The sequence below is a fragment of the Hoplias malabaricus genome, chromosome 4, assembly GCF_029633855.1.
Source record: "Hoplias malabaricus isolate fHopMal1 chromosome 4, fHopMal1.hap1, whole genome shotgun sequence".
Classification (NCBI taxonomy): domain Eukaryota; kingdom Metazoa; phylum Chordata; class Actinopteri; order Characiformes; family Erythrinidae; genus Hoplias; species Hoplias malabaricus.
The window spans coordinates 48,939,846-48,964,048 of NC_089803.1; the positions used below are offsets into that span (position 1 = coordinate 48,939,846).

The 24,203-nt window shown below is 38.2% G+C and overlaps 1 protein-coding gene across 1 annotated transcript in view; it reads right to left on the bottom strand.

Annotated features, from left to right (window-relative positions):
• Positions 1–1,627: 1,627 nt before the first annotated feature.
• parp12b (poly (ADP-ribose) polymerase family, member 12b) overlaps positions 1,628–24,203 on the bottom strand; it is a 45,899-nt gene continuing 23,323 nt past the window's right edge. The window contains exons 3-8 of the mRNA XM_066669473.1: positions 21,809–22,064; positions 20,528–20,623; positions 16,369–16,495; positions 5,273–5,441; positions 4,881–5,001; positions 1,628–3,731 (exon numbers count right to left, since the gene is read on the bottom strand). Of these exons, the coding sequence (XP_066525570.1) occupies positions 3,631–3,731; positions 4,881–5,001; positions 5,273–5,441; positions 16,369–16,495; positions 20,528–20,623; positions 21,809–22,064 (870 nt within the window). The 3' untranslated portion in view covers positions 1,628–3,630. The remainder of the gene's footprint in view (positions 3,732–4,880; positions 5,002–5,272; positions 5,442–16,368; positions 16,496–20,527; positions 20,624–21,808; positions 22,065–24,203) is intronic.

The following is a 24,203-nucleotide window of genomic DNA, read 5'->3' on the forward strand; positions in this document are numbered from 1 at the left end:
CTCAACTTTTTTAAATCTGCTGCTGGAATCAAATTTATTATGTTGCGCCTGCTGCTTTAGGCAGGGGCGCAATATATTGTTCTTCTATTTTTCAGTGTTCTTATTATTCCGCGTTACCTTGTCCGCTCAGAGTGCGGTTTCTAAATTTTTCTCCTGATTTTAACTCATCATAACATGCTCAATTCACACTCAATCTGCAGATTTTTTTATACTAGATCAACCCCCAGAGTCTCCTTGTCGCAACGGTATATACAATTAAGTGATTTGGGAAAATCTTTCCGAGCTGTAAGCATTTGTTCAGATGGTGGGTACGTTCCCATAGGAATGCATTGAAATTATTTTTTTTTCTTTTTCAATTTTCTGCCGAATATTTCACCATAACGTCCTTATACTTTCACCTACAGACTTCATTTAAATTTTACATGGATAAATTTCCCCTTTCTCACACTTGTACGTTTAAGATCGTTTGAGAATACTGTTTTTGAGTTATGAATTTTTGTTCGACACTTGGGAGGGTTTCAGTTCCCATAGAGTTCAATGTATTTTCAGAAAGTAAAATTTTCTAAAATTTGGCCTGTTTTTAACTCATCATTACACCATCAATTCTCGCTCAAAGTGACAAATTTTTACATCATCTCGATCGCCAGACTTTCCTTGTCGCTACGATATGTTTCGTTCATTTTTGGACCTGGTAAAGTTTTCGAACTATGGGAGGATTTTTGGAGGGCCCCCCCCCGGTCGAAATTCATTGAATCGTGAGTCTGTCAGTTGTGTTCTGTGAGCGTGCGTGTGAGAGAGAGAGAGGGGGAGGGGCAGAGGCAGAGACTGAGGAGAAAAAATACAGGAACAGAAACACAGAAATACATAGGCAGTCTCTAACACTTTAAAAGTCATTTTTAGGGTGGATGTATTCATTTTCCAGGGTTTCTTAAGGTGGATTTTTTTTAGAATACCGCCTTCAAAATATACTGGCTGGCTTTTCTACATTTTATCCTTTATTTACAGTGGTAATTTTTAAATGTGGACATCTCAAAAAATTTTGGGTTTCTTAAGGTGGAATTGTTTTTAAAGGTGGAATTCAAAATGTATCGCTTTCCATTCACGGCCTACGGAGCTCCATAGAGTCCAATGTAGACTGCCTGTGGGGGACTGCTCGCTTAGCATCCCACTACCAACAGCTTAGCAGTCAACTCCTTCACCATAGCGTCGCATAGGGACCCACACGTTTACCGTATCGGGGGAAAGACGCGGATCGGGGGACGGGGGTTTCAGCGGCGCAACATCTCGCGTTTCCCCCTGGAAATGCAGACCTCTAGTTATTTATTATTATTCATAACAAATGAAAAAAAAAAAAAAACATTTCTCAGTTTCAAAATGTAAAATAAGAATTAATTTCTTAAGAAATTATTATTAAGAAAATAATTAAATAAAAAAAACATTCAATATAATATTTGAAGTTATTTGAACATTATCAAAATTCAACATTCTTTTTATCTTGGACAGTGTCCTAACTTTTCAGAAGATGGATTTTGTACTGTATATTTTGGACCATTCCTTTGAAATTCAGGTAGAAATGGCATCTTATTCTGACTCAAAATAACCTCCCATGCATGTTAATCTTGTGGCAATGGCCCTTTTAATAAGCAGATTCTTCCATATTACAATAATTAAACACTTCAAGCATGTGAGTCTATATACAGTACTGTGCAGAAGTTTTATGCACAAGAGTTTGAGATTTAAAAAGCTATTTATCTGAACAGTAAGTGTTTATTTGATTAAAAAAAACAAGCAAGCAACAAATAACACTCAACATTAGAATAAAACCAAATAATAAAATTATTCCAGGAAGTGTGATATTCTGTGTGTGAATGTGTTTGTTTAATTTTTCCCAATTCTCTCCTTGTGGCAGTCCGTATTATTTGAGGTTATCATCCAATACCAGGTTTTACTGGTTAATAAATAATGATTTTAAATAATGTGTGCTGTTGATTTAACAAATTGATGCAATCAATGACAATCTGAAAACATTGTTCTTCAAACTCACTCAGACGTACTACTTTATAGAAAAAAAGATTTTAGGCATTAGTTTAGATACATATAATTTATCTTAGGTGCCTAAGACTTCTGCACAGTACTGTATATAATGACAGAGACTGGGTATTGTTTGTCTGTAAATTAGTTACATAATCCAAAAGCTTGGCAAACTGAAACACAAACAATATACAATATTTATATACAAGTATTAAAACTTAAATCACATTAGAAACTCTTAGTACACATTTCAGATAAAATGAGTAAAAATATGGTCTGAATAAATAGGTGGTGCATGTCAGATTTCTGCCACTGGGAGTACTTGATCAACTTGGAGGAGTTGATCCACAAATATACCACTTTTAATTTCATAATACTTGAATGACACATAGGAAACTCTTATTACTGGACTGTCCAGTCCACAAATAAATGTCATTATTTGATTAGTTTTTTTTTTTTTAATTTCAGACAGATTCTGTTAATTTTTTTAATTAATTTGTTAATTTGTTCTCAGATGTGAATTGTAAAATTCCTGTGTGTTGTACACCTCCATTTGGCCTAGGTGTTGTTGTTTGGGTAGAGAGGTAGGCAATAACGTTATTGCTACATGGCCCTTGAAACTGAGTGACAATGTATGTTCTGAAGTCATATGATGCCTTAAATTGAATTAAAATCCTGCAGTGAAGTGCAGCATTACACTTCCTCTGTGATATTACTGCAGACTGGCAGAGCTGCTGATGATGTATCAGGCTCTTAAAGGCTTGTCCCATTTTGTGGGGGGAGATTTTAACCAATACACACTGTTAAACAGTTCCAAGGAGCAAGGTGAGACATTTAAAAATGTGGGATAGGTGAAAAATAAGAAGTGGGTTTTGGTGTATTGTGTGTCGTCTTCAGATTTATGGTGATTTCTCTTTAGGCTTTTTGGTGCATGGAGACATTCTGTCTCAGAGGGTCAATGCCAATTGGTTGTTCTCTTAGATTTAAAACATCTAAAGAAATCATCTAAATTCACCAAAGCTTACCAACAGTTCAATGGTTAAAATTGCTGTCATATGTTTAACAAGGTAACATGAATAAATAATAACCTCAAACATGAACATATGCTATTTTAATAATACATCCAAGGTGAAATAAAACCATATTTGTATCAGCTACTGAACTGTTACACATAGCCCAGTAGGACTAATCTTTATATTGATAATCAGGTTTCTTTCATAGTAACACATTTATAATTTTTATCTTTAGTATATTTTAGTATTAAATGTAAATAACTGAAAGCCTAACATACAGTTAAACAAAAAATTGCCACAATTCTACAAAACAATGTCCAATGCTTCTGCAATCACATAAAAAAAAAATAAATAAAAAAATAAAAAGCCTGTCTGTAATATTATAGATTACATATTATTATAGTAAAAACATTAATTATATTCATTCATTTTTGTGCATGCTTGAAAAAACTAATTATATTTCATGTCACAACCACAGATCAGTGGTCAGCATCAACTATTGGGCACTCATTGCTATATTTGAATCTGTTTTTGAATACAAGTTTAATATCAGTATGCACGTGTAGGTGTGCATGTCTGCTTTGCTTTATTGTGCTACTTTGCTCTCCACCTCACTGATAGACACAAAGCGTGGACGTCTGCGTACCCTTCTTTTTGTGTTGTGCTTCGGGTTCCTCTGGTACATATCTAAAACAGAGGGCACATAATACTTTAGAAAGAACCATAAAATGAAATGTTTTGACTTATGTCCCTTTCACACATGCAGGTTAATCCAGAAATGTTCTGGAGTTTACCCAGAGGAGTGTTTGTGCGAAAGTGACCAACCACAACATTCATCCCAGACCTAACCCAGACATGACCCTCCTCACACTCTAATACATGCTCTGGTTAAAGTCTGATTTAGTGCATGTGAAAACGACATTGGAAATGTTCAAGAGTTTCTCCTGCACGTGCTGTGCCACACCTAAAGCACGTGTTTCATCTTGTTGCAAGAGCGCGCCTGAAACAGAAAATCTCCCGCTGTGTGCGAACAACCACTCCAGGACATCTCTGGACCCGATACTCTGGAGTTTCTCTAGAAATCATCTGGAGTTCATGTGTGAAAGAGGCAATAGAGTAAATATCTCATTATTCTGCTATGATCCTAACATTTTCCTTTTTAAATTTTAATTTTAATTATAATTTATTTATAATTTTAATTTAACAGGTGGCTGGAGTTAGGTTAATTGTATAACGGCTGATAATGTAATGAGCTTTAAACTGGTTTCCATGCTGTATAGTTTTAAGAATTAGACAATGGATAACTCATACATTGTTCAGCATGGTCAAATATTTGCTAATTTTTACTCTGCTGGATTCATTAAGGCCCTATTTATTTATTTTTTTGCATATCCCAGTATCTGCCTTTTTTTTTGCAACTCACTTCCTGACTGCAAACTGCTACCTGTTCTGGAAATGTAGACGCAAACACTTGCTTCCTTTGAGACACATGAAGCCAGCCCATATGTCATCTTTCCAAACCTCAACTTATACAACACCACTGAAGAGAAAAAACAAATTCTCCTGATCTATCACTCCAGCTGACAAACCACCATACTAGCTAGCATAGAGTGCAGTGATGGAAAGGAAACTGTCCCTTTCAACCAATGCAGAGAGTGAGGCCAATTGTGCTCTCCAGAACTACCGACTTTGGTTAGTTGAAGCATCTGGATTCAAACCTGTAATCTCAGAGGGATAGGGCCAACACTCAGATCTGGACACCACCTGTGTTTTTAACTATATAGAAACACATTATAATATGTGTGTGTGTGTGTGTGTGTGCGCGTGCACTGTTACCTTGGAAACTGACCAAGTAATGCCTCTTGGCCTTTATGACTGTGACCTCTGGTGTGTTGCCTGTTAAAAATGCCTCTTCCAGATCACGAGATGTTACAGATGTCACACGCTGCTTATCATCCTATGGAAGTCACACAGTGGATCATGAACACACCAATTGTACACCATGACCACACACAAAAGCAGCTAAATACTGTGTGTATGTGTGTTTATAAATCACACCTAAGTAATATAGAAAAACACATTAATTTATATTTTTAAAAATCTGAAAATTTAGAAATACTTGTATTAAATATATATTGCCACTGGCTGCTTTCATGGCTTTCTTTTATTTTGATAGCTCAAAGTCATCAGAAGAGCTGCATCATGCACAAGGTGAACTGGTGCTGTACCGGTCTGCCATACTCTATCCAGTTCTCGTGGTCACCCTTATAGTACCAGATCCACTGAGTGGTCAGAATATAGTGAGCAGGCTTGGTGATGGAGGATGCAGTGGAGAGACGCCGCACAGGATCATTTGCCCTCGTCATTGACAGGAAATCTACCGGCTTTGAACCTGGACTGAAGATGAAAAAAGTATGACAAATATGTATATATAAAGTTAATCTACACCTGAATACTACATTTTCAGAAAGAAGTCCTCTAGCTCTAAATGAATGAATGAGATGGAAATGGAGTGTATGCCTTGAAGTAAATTTCCACCTAGACCATGGTGAGCCAGATTGAGTGGCAAAAAAAAAAAAAAAAATCTGCTGCATTACTGTATTCTTATAAAAAAAAGGTGTTTCACACTAAAAGCGCAGAAATCAAAGCAAGTAGTTTATACTTATTTTTATATTTAGTTATGTATTAATATATACAAAATTATTAATACATGGCAAATTTTGACTTAATGTTACTTTTATTCAACCAGCAATTATTTATTTATATATTTATTTTTGACAGGAAATGACACAGGTGTCTCCCAAAAGATATTAAGACGATGTACTAATTATTCTTATTCATTTGGAACAGCTGTTTTAATCAAGTCAAAAGAAGCTCACTAAGTACCTGCGGCTGCGCATTATGATCACAAGTCAGAAAAGGGCTATATACCTTTTACTAAACATTTTCAAGTTTCAGTGGCTACAGTGCAAAGTATTATTGTGTTGCGCCTGCTGCTTTAAGCAGCGATGCAATATATTGTTCTTCTATACAGCTTTCCCATACCTGCACTCGTTCACCCACTTGTTTGTCGCTCCGTTTTTCCCAGTCATTTCTATGGAATTAATTTTCAAAGTGCTCTAACTCGGTCATTTTTCAAGCTATGGACACAAGATTTCAGACGGTCGGACCCTGTCGTACCGAGACCCATCATGTTTCGTTTTTGGACCTCTTGCACTCATCCTTCCCTTTCTATCCCTCCTTCAATATCCCTCCATTCATTTCAATGGGTGGCAGCTGGAGTGGGTGATGTCGGGTAGCTTCTCTACCCGAAAATCGTTTTTTCACTTTTCAGCCGAACAATAACTTCCTTATAGTTTCATTTAAATTTTAAATGGTAGAGAAACTTATCCTTACTAGCACCTGTAAATTTGAACATTATTGAAAATACGGTTTTTGAGTTATGAATTTTTGTTCGGCACTAGGGAGGGTTTCGGCTCCCATTAGAGTTCAACGTATTTTATTCTCCTGTTTTTAACTCGTCATAACACGCTCAATTCACAATCAATCTGCAGATTTTTTTTATACCAGATCGATCCCCAGACTCTCCTTGTTGCAACTGTATATACAGTTAAGTGATTTGGGAAAATCTTTCCGAGCTATAAGCATTTGTTCAGAGGGTGGGTACGTTTCCATAGGAATGATTTTATTTTCTTTTTTAATTTTCTGCCGAACATTTCACCATAACTTCCTTATACTTTCACCTACAGACTTCATTTAAATTTTACATGGATAAATTTCTTAGACTTAGACTTGTAAGTTTCAGATTGTTTGAGGATACTATTTTTGAGTTATGAATTTTTGTTCAACATTTGGGAGGGTTTCAGCTCCCATAGAGTTCAATGTATTTTCAGAAAGTAAAATTTTCTAAAATTTGGCCTGTTTTTAACTCATTACACCATCAATTCTCGCTCAAAGTGACAAATTTTTTACACCACCTCGATCACCAGACTTTCCTTGTCGCTATGGTATGTTTCGTTCATTTTTGGACCTGGGAAAGTTTTCGAGAGGTTTTCGGGAGGTTTTTTGGAGGGTCCCCCCCGTTTGAAAATTCATTGAATTGTGAGTCTGTCAGTTGTGTTCTGTGAGTGTGCGTGTGAGAGAGAGAGAGGGGGGAGGGGGAGGGGCAGAGGCAGAGACTGAGAGGGAGAGGTGTGAGGGACACAGAAATACATAGGTAGTCTCTAACACTTTAAAGGTCATTTTTAAGGGGGACATCTTAATTATCCAGGGTTATTAAGGTGGATTTTTTTAGAATACCTCTTTCACAATATACTGGCAGTCTTTTCAACATTTTAACATTTATTTCAAGTGGTCATTTTTAAAGGCGAACATCTCAATACAATTGTGGGTTTCTTAAGGTGGAATTTTTCTTAAGGTGGTATTTAAAATGTATTGGCCATCTTTTTATGCTTTTAAGACTCTTTTGGCCTGCGAGGAACGACGGGGGACGGTTCTTGAGTTATGAAGGTTTGTTCAGCACTAGGAGGGTTTCGGCTCCCATAGAGTTCAATGTATTTTCAGAAAGCAGAATTTTAAAAATCTCTCATGTTTTCAACTCATCATTACACCATCAATTCTCGCTCAAAATTAAAACTTTTTACACCAGCTCGATCACCTGACTATCCTTGTTGCTACGGTATATTTCATTCAATTTTGAACCCTGGAAAGTTTTCGAGCTACGGGAGGTCTTTTGGAGGGTCCCCCCTGGTCGAAATTCATTGAATAGTGAGTCTGTCAGTTGTGTTCTGTGAGCGTGCGTGTGAGAGAGAGAGAGGGGGGAGGTGGAGGGGGCAGAGGCAGATATTGAGGGGAAGAGCTGTGAGGGACACAGAAATACATAGGCAGTCTCTAACACTTTAAAAGTCATTTTTAAGGTGGATGTCTTAATTATCCAGGGTTTCTTAAGGTGGAATTTTTTAGAATACCGCCTTCAAAATATACCGGCTGTCTTTTCTACATTTTATCCTTTATTTACAGTGGTAATTTTTAAATGTGGACATCTCAATACAATTGTGGGTTTCTTAAGGTGGAATTGTTTTTAAAGGTGGAATTCAAAATGTAGCGCTTTCCATTCACGGCCTACGGAGCTCCATAGAGTCCAATGTAAACTGCCTGTGGGAGACTGCTCTCTTAACATCCCACTACCAACAGCTTAGCAGTCAACTCCTTCACCATAGCGTCGCATAGGGACCCACGCGTTTACCGTATCGACAACCTCACTTTAAGCAGGAAAGACAGATGCGGATCGGGGGACGGGGGTTTCAGCGGCGCAACATCTTCCTCCTGGAAATGCAGACCTCTAGTTATTATTATTATTATTATTATTATTATTATTATTATTATTATTATTATAATACTGTTTTTCAGCTGTGCAACAAAACAGGAAAAGGGCTTCCTAACAATCAATTAACCTAATAACATTCTTAATTTGGACACCTTCCAAAAAATCACCCGAATTCAGCTCGAAAGTTTTCCCAACCAAAATTGAATGAAACATACCGTAGCGACAAGGACAGTCTGGTGCTCAAGATGGTGTAAAAATTTTTGCACTTTGAGCGAGAATTGATGGTGTAATGACGAGTTAAAAACAGGCAAAGTTTTGAAAATCTGCGTGCCGTCCCGTTCTTAAAATACATTGAGCTCTATGGGAGTAAAACCCTCCCAAGTGTCAAACAAAAATTCATAACTCAAGAATGGTATTCTCAAGTGGTCTTACAAGTTTGAGAAAGGGGAAATTTCTCTACCATTTAAAATTTAAATAAAGTCTGTAGGTGAAAGTATGAGGAAGTTATGGTGAAATGTTCGGCAGAAAATTGAAAAAGAAAAAAATAATTTCAATGCGTTCCTATGGGAGCGTACCCACCCTCCGAACAAATGCTTATAGCTCAGAAAGATTTCCCCACATCACTTAACCGTATATACCATACCAAAATATGCAGATTAAGTGAGAATTGAGCATGTTATGACGAGTTAAATACTCTAAAAATACACTCTAAAAATACATTGAACTCTATGGGAGCCTAGTGCCTAGTGCATAATGTGCACCCTTGTGTAAATCTTGTGCTATTGCAACTGAAGTCAATTTATAGTGCCCCCTTTCGCATGACTTGCGTTCCTGCATTTAAAGTTTCTCTGGTGCACTCTTGTGTATGACTTGTGTAAGTGCAAGTTAATTAAAAGCAGTTGTCTTTCATATAGTACAGTAAATTCACATGTAAATTGTAAGTTATATTTGTTGTACTGCTTCTATCCTTTACTCATACTTCCATAAGTGGAAGTAACCAATTGCTGATTATAAAATCTATATTGGTTGAGGTGAAATAAAATAAAACTGCAATAATTAAACATTAGTTAGTATTAAATCTGACACACAACCCAGTCACCAAGCATCAGTGGTAAGTCCCCTGACTGATGTGTATTTGTAATTAGCAAGCTCAACAGGAGCCAGAATACAGTGTCAGAATATACAGCCATGATCCACAGCGTTGAGCCCTCTCACATGGCAAATCTGATGTCACAATTAATGGCCCTCCATTTAATGGAGAAACCTAAAGGCGAGGCCTTAATGAAGGTAGCCAGCCATATGGCTACACTAGCAATAGAAAAACTTAAACACATTGTCCGGGACATAGACCGGGACTTAGAAGCAGTGAAAACACAAATGATGAGCCCAGAAATGGAGAACATCAGAAATGCTCGCAAAGAGCCTGATCATTTAATGGCACTGCATGCAAAAACAGCAGAACTTGCTGCAGTCAAAGATGAACTCCAATTGTCTCAGCACCTGCAGTCAGAGACAGAAAGCAAGCTAAACATTGCTAAAGCAGAGCTAGAGAAGGTACGCTCACAGCTACTTAGCAACCAACAAAGAACTACTCACATTCACAGGGAGCTGCAGAATCCAAAGTCCAAAGGTATCCCTGAGTCACCTTTCCCAGCAGCAACAGCCCCTACACCAGCTCCACCACTGGAGGCTAACGGAGTCCTCCCAAACACAGCTGAACATAGGTTCTCTCAGTTTAGCTATGCGCCCCCAGCACATTACCAGACTCCCTCCTACAGGGACCTGGACAGAATTGCGCACCACATAATGCGCTTCGAGCCAAAACCAGATGGCTCAAATGAAATCTATTCGTACCTAAGAGATATAGATTTCTTTTTGCAAAGGTTCCCCGGAGCCACGGTAGATGACAGAATCTACCTGATCAGAATGACATCCAGCAGGGAAGTCAGCAGTTTCATTGAACGGCAACCTAACTATGTCAGGAGACAATATGATGTGCTCTGGGACGCTTTGGAGAAGGAGTTCTCCAATCAGCTGTCACAGGCAGGACTGATGACAGCACTGCAAGTTAAACAACAAAGGCAGGAGTCACCCTATCAGTACTATCACCGCCTTAGACAAGCTTATTTCGGGCCCCGAAATGAACCGGGAATGGAAGAAGAGTTGGATTTCAAAACACTGTTTGTCCTAAATCTCCATCCCAACACTAGTTATTATCTAGGGGTTGCAGCATGTCCACGCACCTTGTCTAGCAAACAGCTGCGTGACTTAGCACTCAAAGGCTTTTTAAAAGACCAACAAACTTTAAATCAATGGCCAGAAGTGCCACAAAATTTTAGCTGTTACACTCAGCCTTCCCCCATGGAGCTAGACGAAGCCACTAGGGCTGAATCATGGTATCCAAAACCCGCTCCATCTCACAGGCTTACAGAAAATCAGGGGTATAATAAACCTTTACAATCCAATAGGAGTTCTCCTCACTCCAGTCCTCACTGGTCAGGTGAAACTCAACATCACTCAAACCCCTGTGTTAATCAGTTAATATCAGGGCACCCTCAGAATAAATTCCCCACCAGTAGGCATGAGAGTCCAGCACCCAAGGAAAATATTTTGGACCACGGATGGTCCCAAACCTCTCACACACACGACAAACCCCTAGACAAAAGCTCCTGTCCTAACTCGACTAACGAGAACAGGGATGACAACTGGCACCAGTGTGAAAGCTCAGATGATGCAAATGAGTCTGAAGGATTTGGAATTAGCACAGAAATTCCAGTAACCGCTGAACAGGGGTTTTCGCACCTATGTAAAGAGGAGCATCAGACAGCTGACTTCTTCTCAGACACCTCAGGTGAAACTGAGCATGTCCCAAGGACCCCTGCAATTCAGACTTGCACATCTGACCAGTTTACTAAGGGAGGTGAAAATCAGACTCCTCTTAATGTCACGCTTGTTCAAGGTGATCCACCTGCACCACAGTTCCTTGGCCATTTAACAGAAAAGGGGGGTGCTCGTAGATTAAACCTGACCACAGTCCTGGAAAAGAAGCTTGTACAAGAAGCTCTCTTGGACACTGCATCAGACATCACTCTGATGTCATCCACACTCTTTGATGAAGTGTGGGCTGCAGCAGACCATGCCCCACGGAGATTACAGTTACAAAACTGTTCCCTCCAAATTGTGCCTTATTCATACACTGGTATCAGCATAAGGTATGTGGCAAGAGTGCTCATAACAATAGGACCCATAAGTCTGGTTCACCCTGTATATGTGTCTTCTATTGAAAACATTCCCTTCCTTATTGGCAAGGACCTGCTCAACAGGCTTGAGCCACTGATTGACTTCAAGTGTTTGAAGATCTGGGCCCAGGTTCACAAACCCCTGCCCATCTCACACTCACATCACCTTGAAGCTCACTCCTGTCACCTAAACACCAGATCTACAGAGACTACTAACACCTTTCACACTGCAACAATGACAAAGGATGCCATGAGCCAGAGAATCTCAGCTCATGATGAACAAATGACTGTCCACACAATAACAGTCCCTTTTGCTAAGACCTATTTGGATCCCAAATGGCCTCCAGAAAGAGATAAATTAAAAGACCTGACAAACCAGGGTAACCACAAAAACATCCCATGTGATTTTGATTCCATTCAATTCTCAAGTGCAGGACAAAAAGAGATTAAAGTGAAACATCACATAGTCCAGCAAAATACATACAACACACAACAAGATAAGGGCAGCTTGCAAAACTCCTCAGAGCCGCATTTGCAGTCAGCCAGCAGAGACTGGAAAAGAACAAAAAGGGGATGCAAAAATGGTTATGACCAAAATGTGTTCCGTGAAAGGCTGAAAAGGGGGGACAAGTTGCAAAAGTACAACTCAGTTAAACCAGCCCAAAAGTTCATGAAAAGTGAGAAACAGGCTAATAAGTCAGACCCACACAAGGTCCTAAATCTTTCCCCAACCAGTCATCCTCTGTTCAGGAATGTGAATAAAGATCAGCAAAGTGCTGACTTCAAATGGGTTCCTCACAACCAGATGGAACCTCACTAAATCACCATGAGACTTGTACAACACCCTTGTTAAGTCATAAAAGAGCCGCAGACACCCAGAAGACCTTTAATGGTATTAATCGTCAACTTCCACAACTGAATATATATAAAAAACAAACAAACAAACTTTCATCTGTACTTAGGTTGTGTCCACCTGATAAAGTAATCCGTGGTATATAAATCTAGAAATAAAAATTCTAATTTCTACTTCAAGCATTGTAATCCATTCTAACTTGTGTATCGCTGTCCGTCACTATGCACAGCTTATTCATTAAGCCACGACAAACTATTCAAAAGGGGGGTGACGCAGTCAGCACACAGTACTGTTTAACAAAAAAAAATTATTTTCTTCCTCTGGAAAACTTATTTTTCTTTGTTTCTTCAGCAATCTAAGGTAATAACGCTCACATCCAATGCCTAACAGGCCTATGCCCACTAGCCATGTTAAATCAGAGTTCTTAGTAGTTAGCTTAACTATAGAGGAACACCCTGCTTATCCAGTAATTATCACTAAGGCAAAGATATGTTTTTAAATATTTGCATGAATAACTACTCTTGAACATTTCCTTTGATAAAAATAATATTTCCTAGTTAACAGACACTTTTAAAGTAAGGGGAACACCTTACCAGCATATTGGATCAAGTCCAATAAAGGTTTATTCTCATATTAAATTATCCCAGAAAGGTATCAACCCTGAGTGTATGAATGAATGATTCCACTGACCTTGCTATTTACATTCATCTCTGCATTATCAGCTCAATGCTTCTAGAAAGAAAGCATGATCTGAAAGGGGGGATTTGTAGTGGATATGATGAATGTGTATTAATTTCTAATAAGAAATTTTGACTTTCTGAAGATGTGATTTTAAATACCCAAGCTTTTGCTAGTTTTCAGAGACATCTCTAACCAAGATCGTAAGGTGAGATAAACCTCCAGAGCAGGCCCGTAAAACCCCCTCCAAAGACCCTTTTTTATGACTTAAGGACCCCCAGGGTCAAGGAAAGAATGCAGAGAGACACAGAGACTCAATCTTGATTGAAACCCACAATGCCCTCTTTAAAGGACACCTTTTTAAAGACTGTTAACTCTAAAAGACTCAAACATCCCAAAGTTCTTACATGGAAAACAAGTTGTATATGGGCACAACTGTTTGAAATTAATCCCGTTTTGACAATCAAAATAGGTGGAATTAATTTACATGTGTTTAAAGTCATTTTTGTTTATATGAATTTATGTAGAACCAAGGTAGTCACATACTATGTGTTTAGTTGGTTAATAATTATAAAGAAACATGGTTATCTTTTTCTTAATTATATTAATTTGTGTTAACATATAATCTTTTATATTGCAAAGTATTCACTCAGGGATGGTCAAGTCTTTGTCTTGTCAAGTGTCATAAATTCTATGTGATGCCACTCCCAAGGTACAGGAAACAGCCAATCAGGAGCAAGAAAAGCTCCAATTCTCCCTCATTGAGGATGAATCAGGTATTCGGGGCGGGTTTTCTAAACTCTAGTTAAAAACCTGTGGCGCCAAATGACACAAGCTTTTCCAGCTTTTGAGCTTTGTAAGGTTTTTCGAACTTTTTGGGCTTATGCCCCTTTTCCTCCGATGTTCGACTCTTCACTTGAAGGCTCCAAACACTTGGGGCGTTGTCTCTTTTAGCTTTTTCAAGGCTAAAAGAGTAAAATGACCTGAGTTTTGGAAATGACTCTGCAGGCGTCAGACTCATGGCTTTTTTAAACAGGGACCTTTAAAGCGTGGTCCAGATAGAAACTACAGATTAAGAAGAGCTATAGTTTAACGCTAGCAAAATTTCAACGCCACACCCAGAGCATGAAGGCAACCTTAGACCTCTGACCCTCCAAACGACGACAACGCCACGAAGAGGACTGCTGCACGCACCCTCAGAATGACCTTCTGAGATGTGGAAACCTGCATGGACGTGCCTCTCTCTCTCTCTCACAAGGCAGCAGATCAGCAACGACGAAGAATCCCCACAGAGACCTTCAGAACACCACCAGCTCCGACGGCTGCGTCTGAAAGCCTCAGGAGAAAATGAACGCCCGCGGTTGCAACCTACAAGGCCCGCGGTTGCAACCTACAAGGCCCGCGTCTGCAATTCTCCAGGAAGTCATGCCGTCAGCGTCATGCTCCCCGTTCATCTCCGGATACGTAAGATCACATGGTTTCATGTCTCTCATGGCTCATGGGTTGGTACTGAAAGTTTGCTGGGATAAACAATAGCCTTTTTTAGAACTTAGGACAATAATTATCATAGAGAAATTCCCTCACATATTAATCTCCCTGTTCCCTCATATATCGCAGTAATCCATTTTATTATATGAATGTCTAATCAATATTCATTATTTGATATTATTATAGGGCGGCACGGTGGCGCAGCAGGTAGTGTCGCAGTCACACAGCTCCAGGGGCCTGGAGGTTGTGGGTTCGATTCCCGCTCCGGGTGACTGTCTGTGAGGAGTTGGTGTGTTCTCCCCGTGTCTGCGTGGGTTTCCTCCGGGTGCTCCGGTTTCCTCCCACGGTCCAAAAACACACGTTGCAGGTGGATTGGCGACTTGAAAGTGGCCGTAGGTGTGAATGTGTGTGTGTGTCTGTGTTGCCCTGTGAAGGACTGGCGTCCCCTCCAGGGTGTATTCCCGCCTTGCACCCGATGATTCCAGGTAGGCTCTGGACCCCCCGCGACCCTAAATTGGATAAGCGGTTACAGATAATGGATGGATGGATGGATGATATTATTATTAATAAACCAGTTGTGTGATAAAACCAATCCTTGGTTATTTGTTTGTGTGTGCACCTTTCTTGTATGGAATTTTAACTTCTAGTTCAGATTCCATTTCAGAGTCAAGAACCCATGGCGGGTCAATGAGCATAATTCATTAATAATAGTTAATTCTAGCTACTTTTGCTGAATAATATGTGAAGATGACCTATTTGTCTAAGTTAAAATTAAGACAGGTAAGGACACTACATATTAGTTAATGGCTCCCAAACATGGAGCTTAGCAAAATGAATTAAATAATTAATTATTAATTAAATAATAATGAATTATCATTGACTCCGCTATGTAGTGCAAAGGCCACAGCAACGTGTGCATACTACTTCCACTACAATAATGTTCAAATTTACAGTTGCTAGAAAGGACAAGTTTCTCTACCATTTAAAATTTAAATGAAGTTTCTAGGTGAAAGTATGAGGAAGTTATGGCGAATTGTTCGGCTGAAAAGTGAAAAAACGGTTTCCGGTCAGAGAACCTACAGTGTATGACATCACACCACTCTAAGAGCCTCCCATTGAAATGAATGGAGGGATTTTGAAAGAGGGATAGAAAGAGAAGGATGAGTGCAAGAGGTCCGAAAACGGACGTGATGGGACCTGGTACGCCCGGGTCCGACCGTCTGAAATCCAGTGTCCGTAGCTTGAAAAATGACCGAGTTAGAGGGCTTGATAATTAATTCCATAAAAATGACTGGGGAAATACGGAGCAAAAAACGAGTGTAGCGGACGAACAAGTGTGGGTATTGGAAAGCTGTATACAAGCCCACATCGCTATAGGGCGCACGATTTCCAGGTGGAATGGAGTCGATAGCTCGAAAACTGCGGGACTAGTTAAGCCGACAAGAAACACAGAATAATAATAAAAAAAAAAAAACGAATCGGATAACAATATATTGCGCGCTGCTGCTTAAAGCAGCAGGCGCAACATAATAATAAGGGAACATAAAAGGGAGCATGACATTCTAGGTTATGTCTCATTTAGTATATATATATATATATATATATATATATATATATAGGTTTTTACATAGGAAAGTTTTTTCCTATGATGCATTAAAAAAACATGGTGGGTTTTAGACAAAACTGGTGTTTGTAATTCAGTGATCATTCAGTGTATAAAAGCACTAAATGTGTGCCCACCTGTGAGAGTTCTTGGGGTCACAGTAGGCTCTTTCTATCTCTTCCATTCCACGCAGGTCTGTCCAGCCATCTACCTCATACACCTCCCATTTGTATGGCAGATTGAAATGCACCCGTTTGCACTGTTCTAAACATAAATGGGCAAAATAAGAAGAAAATATTCCTCAGGAGGTAAATTGGAGGAGGTAGGGAGAGGGAGGCATCAGTGGCATAAATAAGGAGTGGGGAAAGGGGGTTTAATGAAACTATATCTCCGTATATTTATATGTATCTTCATATATCTATATGTATCTATAAAGTTACTAAGTAACTTTACAGGAGAAGGGTAATTTTTTTAAACTTCTAATGGATATCAATGTAAACAATTTAAAAAGATTTAATTCCTAGGAATTATGGAGCATTTATATTGGTCCATATATCATCAAATCTATCATTCAGTTAATGTAGTAACGTAAAAATCCACAGAAATGGAGATACATGTTAATTGGACAGCTAGGAAATGAAAATCTTCTTTTTGGGACCTGAAAAATGCATCCAGCTAGGATTTCTAAATTGCTAACATTTTTGTTGCCTGAAGGCTTTCCCATTTCTTGCCATAAGCCCTAAATGCTTCACTTCACAAAGTTCACTTGGATGACGTTGTTGAAAGGTGGCAGAAGACAAGGGTTGAAATGTTTAAGGGGTCCGCGGTGAGCAGCTTAGCATTATACTGGAGCTTCTAACAATTGTGTTGAACGTTGTTGAACCATTATCATAGTCTCTTCTTTATGTTTTCTTCTATATATACTGACACAAATACACAGACAAATCTCACCGTTACTGACTTTCTGACATGTAAATTACATCTACACAGCATTTTGTTTAACTTTACACAAAGATGGGCAAAATCTCCAGATCATTAAAGCCAGAACACATGAGCGAGGTGTTACTCAAAATAAACGAGGCTGTGAACTAGTTACAGCACAGTTTTATCAGTCAGACCCTTATGGGGGCTTCCTCTTTGCACTGTAGAGTTTCAGCTGGCAACGGCGGATGGCACGGTGGATTGTGTTCACTGACAATGCTTTCTGGAAGTATTACTGAGCCCATTCTGTTATTTCCTTGACAGTGGCATTCCTATTTGAGGTGCAGTGACGTTTAAGGGCCCGGAGATCACGAGCATCCAGTAGAGTTTTACGGCCTTGACCCTTACGCACAGCAATGTTCCAGCTGTTCGTTATATGCTCAATTTCCTTTTTCCAGCCACTTATTGCTACTTGTCCCAACGTTTTTGGGATTTGTTGACGCCATGAAATTTTGAATCAACATATTTTTCCTTTAAAATGTTACATTTACTCAGATTAAACTTTTGATCTGTCCTCTATGTTCTATTACAAATAAAATATTGACATTTGCCATCTCCACATCATTGCATTCAGTTTTTATTCACAATTAGTTTAGTGTCCCAACTTTTTTGGAATCCGGTTTGTATGTCAGTAATACATATCTAGTTCCCAGTGATGCCCTGTTCCTTAATCAAGTATAGATTATGTAATGAAGCTCAGGCAGACAAGTTTGCAGAACCCATATGCAGGCTTTAATAATACAAAATACAAAAAGCAGAGTCAAGGGCAGAACAAAGAGTTCAAAAAACAGGATCAGGAATCACAGAATCCAGGCCAACAGTCCAAAATCTAGAGTCAAAAGGCAGGCATCGATCAAAAAACAAGGGGGCAAATAACTAAGTATGCTTCGCTTGCCGAAAATACTGGCAATGTTTTGCAGTGTATCTATATGCGAGGGAAGAATAAGTAGAGGGGTTAATGAGGTATTGGAAACAGGTGAGTCTACCGAATCCGTTGCTAAGGGCAACAGCTAACATTCTGGTTGATGAGGACCTCTGGTGACGGGGTTGGGCCCTGCACATGACAGATTACTTGTTTTATAAAATGTTAACGTGCTTCGTTTTAAAAATGTTCAAAAATGTTAACTTGTTGGTTTGTGGTAAATGTCTTGCTTTAATGTCATCTCAGCACAGTGCTACAGATTCGTATGAACAGAAAAAAGGCTTTCCATGATCATACATACACTGTCAGCTACTGACAAGATAAACTATTTTTATTGTTTGTTACTATCTGTTATCAACAGATATTGATATGAAGCACCAAAGCTTCTCCAGACCTTCCAATGACAAGGGTATGCATTTTGGGCTTTCTTGTTTTTGAAATGCCAGAAACACCTTTGGGACAATGGCTATAATGCTAATGATGGTCTGGCAAAACTAGGCTTGCCTAGGTTCTCTTTGCTCTTGTTGTCTAATACTGAAAGTGTCAGAGAACTTCCTTTACTTTGAACTTTCAATTACTTTGAGGTAATGAATAAGACCAAACCTGACAATATGACTTAAGTCATTTCACATGTTAAGGTACACACTGCATCATCTTCAGTGTCTAAAAAGACACTATCCGTGTTTAATTGATTAAACTTGGTGGTTGATTGGTTAAACCTATTAAAACATATGTGCTGACAGGCTTAATTTCGACTGATGGAAAAGACAAAGTAAGAATCCAGAGATCTGATGTTTAACAGTATTGATAGATTCACTATTTGGCAAACAACAGGTCACTACTGCACTTTTTATCTATGTGTTATAACTGATTATTAATGACATTTTAAGGCATTAAAAACCTAATTAATAACCATTAATAAACAGATTGTAAACCATTTATAAATCTTTATAAGTAAGGCCCTACATAAATGACGGCTGTGAAAATCATGTCACGGACCGTGAAATGAGCCTTTTCCAGACTATAGTAATTGCAAATGTTCATTCCCATAGCATTCAATTGCCTTACATTCATTGGTTAATTTGCACTAGAAGGCAGTCCTAATCATACAACAAGAAAGTTAGCAATTGATTAGCAGTGTTGCCAACGTAGTGACTTTGACGCAATATTTAGTGTGTATTCAGACCCCTCTAGTGACTCTTTTTTAAAAAGCGACTAGCGACAAATTTAGCTACTTTTTCTTGGAGAATTTGAGGACTCGGATGTGAAAGCACATATAGCCCTGCATTTACTGTCTTCAATGAGCCGACAGAGCAGAGAGGAGACCCCGTTAAACATCTGTGGGATTTGAACCTAGGCTGTCTGGTTCCAAGGTCAATCACTAACAGGTTGCTCCACTTGTGGAACATGCATTTATTTATATTTTTTTTTTATTTGCATGCTTTACACAAAATTATTCTAAAATAATTACTATATTAATAATTAATAACATTATAGATAGAATGTTTTAAATAAAATGATACATTTCTCAGAATAACATTTATGGTATAAATAAGCATTTTGAAAGAAATAAAAATGAGAAAAAGTCAATTTAATATCAGTTATGTGCTTTAAAAAGCTATATGTAAAACCAATGCAGCGCTTGGAGCAGGTGCACACAGCAGCATGTTTTAGGTCTATATTGATGCAAAGAACAGCCACACTGTTTTCCTTCAGCTGTACGGGCTTGGTCTCTGCTTGTTTTTCCTCATTTCTGCTTTGCCCGTTTTGTAATAGTAGTCCAGACTACCCATGTCTATCTCTGTCCTTTACTTACGTCCAGTTGTTTTACTATATATCATCACATTTTAAAATAGGTTTTTGGGAAGTCCATGTTTCAAGTTAACTTAAATAAAAAACAGATGAATAACTTACTTACTTCTCTCACATTATTGTTGCTGGGTTTGTGCTGAATATTAGCATGTGTAACATTTTGGGAACAAACCTTTTAGGTAGCTGGAATTTGTTAAAATATCAAGGCATGTTAAGGCCTCAGACTCCAGGGGGTTAATAAACACCAAGCAAGAAAAAAAAGATATAGTACCTTTAATTTGGTAGGATATGATTTGCTGCAGTTAGCACAGTAAAAATAAACAGCAGTAAATTTACAAATAAATAAAAAGAAATAATTACAAATAAATATGCAGCCTATAGGAGTAGTTCATTTAATACTCTATTGTTTGCATTTTGCTGGTTGTATATTTAATTTGTAATAAAGAAATACATTTTATAACCAAATTTTACAACAAATGCCTCAGCTCCAGTGGGTGAACTTGCTGCTGTCGTGGCTAGTGCTGATGTCTGTGTGCTACGTTGCAAGCGAGAGAGAGAGAGAGAGAGAAAGCAGCACTGACCTAGAAAACGACATTTCCCCCTGATGAAGTGAAGACAGATCTCACTCTTCTCTTCTGCCATTAATAGAGGTCTCTCTGAAAGGCTTGTTACTTTTTCTGAAACAAACACATATCACATATACATAACCACATAGTAGCACTACTGTATAAAGGATTTAGGTGAATCAATTAAAAAAATAATGTGGCACTTAAAAAGGGAAGAAAAATAACTTTTTAAATCTCAAAGCAAATCTATTCTCAGAACTAGGTGACAATATTGATGTGGGTATTTATTTGGACCCAATTTACTCCCTAATTTAATGACTGCCAATTCCAACTATTAGCCAAGACTACAATGAAGCAATCATAACTGCATGGGACAGTGAGGGCAAGCACATGTTTCCTCCAGGAGAATTCTAACTGCCCAACTTTCATATATTAATTATTGAATGTCTGCACTGGCAGTATCAGGCTGAGAGATGGGGTAGGGGAGGTCCATTTTACCTGCCCAGAGAGAACAAGAATAATTGTGGGGATTATGGAAATTATGGGATTCAAGGACACATCATTAATGGAGGGCACTGAGGGGTCGCTCAGTTCTAGTGTTTCTGTGACTGAATGAATTGCCCTGGTCCATGTACATTTTTGTCATTCAATATTTGTTTAGAAAACTGACAAACAGAAAATGGGAAATTACTCTTTATGTGATTTGAAAATTAATATTTCACTTTTTTACATTTCTCTGCTGCTTTCTCTGTTCACAGACCTGCTGTCTGGTTTAACCAGAACAGCATTAGAACCACAGATTAGTAAAGTGTCTTGGTTAATCCACTGTTTACAGATGGTTCCGATCATAGAGATTTATGATACACATTTGTAAATGATGCCAAGTCCTGTTTGTTAAAGTATTTCAGAATTTGATCCCAGAGCCTTCCTGCTTAGCCTGTGCAGTGAGGACAGCGGAGAAAAACACTTTAAATTTTAGTGCACATTGCTGACCAGAGCCCCAAATAACAAACCTGGTTTTATTTTCTTGTGATATTTTCTCAAATCAGAAATCAGATTTTTCCATTTTTTCAAATGGTTCAACTGTCTCAGTGTTTTAAAATTAGGTGCATGGATGGGAACCAAAACAGCTGCACAATGGTGGAAAACTTTTGGCTTAAGAGGCTGAGGCATCACTGGGGATTACTTTGATGACCTCCTAATTAGATGCCTATGCTTTGACAATTATGCCACTCATTTCTCACTTGAATAATGAAACAAAGCCATTTATTGTCTTCCCTGCAGTATGAAAATTACCCCTGTCCATCTCGTGAGATTTGAGGTGGTAAACATTCTGGTAGAGGTAGGGCAAGTCCTGGATGTTGTCAGCACTGAGGCCTCTTTCTTCCAGCATCCTGCGACTGTACTCATCAAAGCTGTGATGCCGCTTGCATTTGGCACCAAAGATGCAGCTGTCCTGCACAAAGTGCTGACAAATGTGCACCTTAGTGCAGCGCTCCTTAAAGGTGCAGGCCCCAAATAACCCCGAACCTTTATTGTAGTGAGAGCACACCTGCACATGGACAAAGCATAACAGCCTTTTGAAAGGTCACAATATTAGCATAAAATTTTTAATAGAATATAACATACACAAGCATGCCCATTCATACAAATAAAAACACAAAAATATAAAAGCAAAAACAGTATTTACAGCACAAATATTAGACTATTACATTAATTACACTTGCACAAGTTTTTTCCAAACCTAAAACCAGAATGTTCTACATTACCTCAAGACTTAGAGGAGTCTTTTTAAAGTTGTTTTTTTTATTTTGTTTTTTTTTTATTTATTTGTTGGGGTTTTTTGTTTTTGTTTTTTTTGTTTTTTGTAAATTCGTCCAGTCTGAACTTCCACTGTCATTCCCCTGGGCGAAGCTCCTCTTTGAAACATCCACGAACATCTGTTCATCTGCAACTCTTCATCCACGAGGGCAAGAGACATTCCCTCCCTTGGACAGAGGTTGTTTTCCTTCATTTTCTTTCTTTGTAATTTAACTGTCACTATGAACTGCAATGAAACTTTATTACACCAATGAGTTTAATGGGTGGTTGCAAATTTTTCCAATCATTTTTGATTCAAGTACCTACTACTGACTGATCTCTATAGTAACTTGTCGTTATATACTATATTTCATTTAAGGTTTTGATGTTTCTTTAGTTTCTTGTAATATGAGTTCTGAACAAAAGCCACATGCTAAATATGCATGCCAAAGTTTAAAATGCTTTTGGAGAATTATTTTTCTGAAGGCACTGAGACAAAATGCAGAGGAGAGATTCAAACAGCAGGATCAGTACCTAGAATGCAGAAACATCCCAGCTTGAAATGAAACTTTAATAAATGTTCATTGGTATTGCATACACAGACACAAATGTGAAAATTAGAAAAAATATATAAACAATATCCCCAGTTATAATTCATATTCTTTTTTTCTATATTGAGGGAATCTGTGGTGGATGACTCTGAAAACCATTTATTAAGCACACCTGCCTTTTAAATGCATCTAATTTTGTAATCAAAATATTACAAATAAATAGACATATTTTTCAAAATGTTTAATCATATAACACAAAGTGCTTTAAAGTGCAATGCCTTATTTTAGAGAAATGTGCTGGGCAGAACTGTTCAGCAGTAGTGATAAGAGCCAGATCTGTATGGAATGTTTCTTGTGCCTTTATGATTAGCATGTAGTGATGTGGACCGCTGTAGTTTTTGTATGGATTTTTAGGGTTCAAGCATGCAGTGCATTTCAAGCGCCAAAGACACGGTTCTAGTTTTAGTTTGTAGTGGGTTTTCAAGGGTCTTGTGGTCAAGAATTATATTTGTATTATATATTGGTAAACAATATGGCTGCATTGGGCCTTCTGGGGTGAAGATTAGTTCAAATAAGTGGTAAAAGATCAGAATCACTAACAGATTTGAATTAAATTTAGCACTTGTTTTAGCCATATCATTCAATGGAAACCATCCAAATTTCATTTCAATTAAACAACAGGGGGTGCTATAAAGTCTGTTTCTAAGCCACCAATTATCTGTCTGAAATGGTATTTTGCATGTTGCATATGTAAGTCATTACCTTTTGTGTAGTCAGTTAAGGAAAATGTAATTGGCCATCATTTGCCAATTAGTTTTTAGGAGATATTACCTGAGAGTTAACATAGTCCAGTAATCAAGGAATATGAAAAGCACATACTAGTGCTGTCAAAGTTACAGCGTCAATGCATGATAATGCACACAGGACTTTAACTAATGCATTTTTAAAATGCTAATAAATTAGCAAACTTACATCACCCCCCCCACAGAGTTTACTGATGTATTTGCTTCTTATCTAGCAAGGTAAACACATCATCTCTAATATTAAATTTAGAATGTAGATTACATTTTATTTATGTTGAAATACACATTAAATATCAACAGTAACTCTAATTCTTAACCTTCCTCCTTCTCACACACATATGCATGCACACTATAACAGGTGATATCCAAAAATACATGTAGGTTAGTGAATTGGCTACAAAAGTGTGTGTGTGTGTGTGTGTGTGTGTGTGTGTTGTCTCACAATGGACTGGCACCCTCTCCAGGATGTGTTCCTGCCTTGCACCCAGTCATTCTTAGTAGGCTCCAGACACATGAATTGGATAACACTGAATTGGA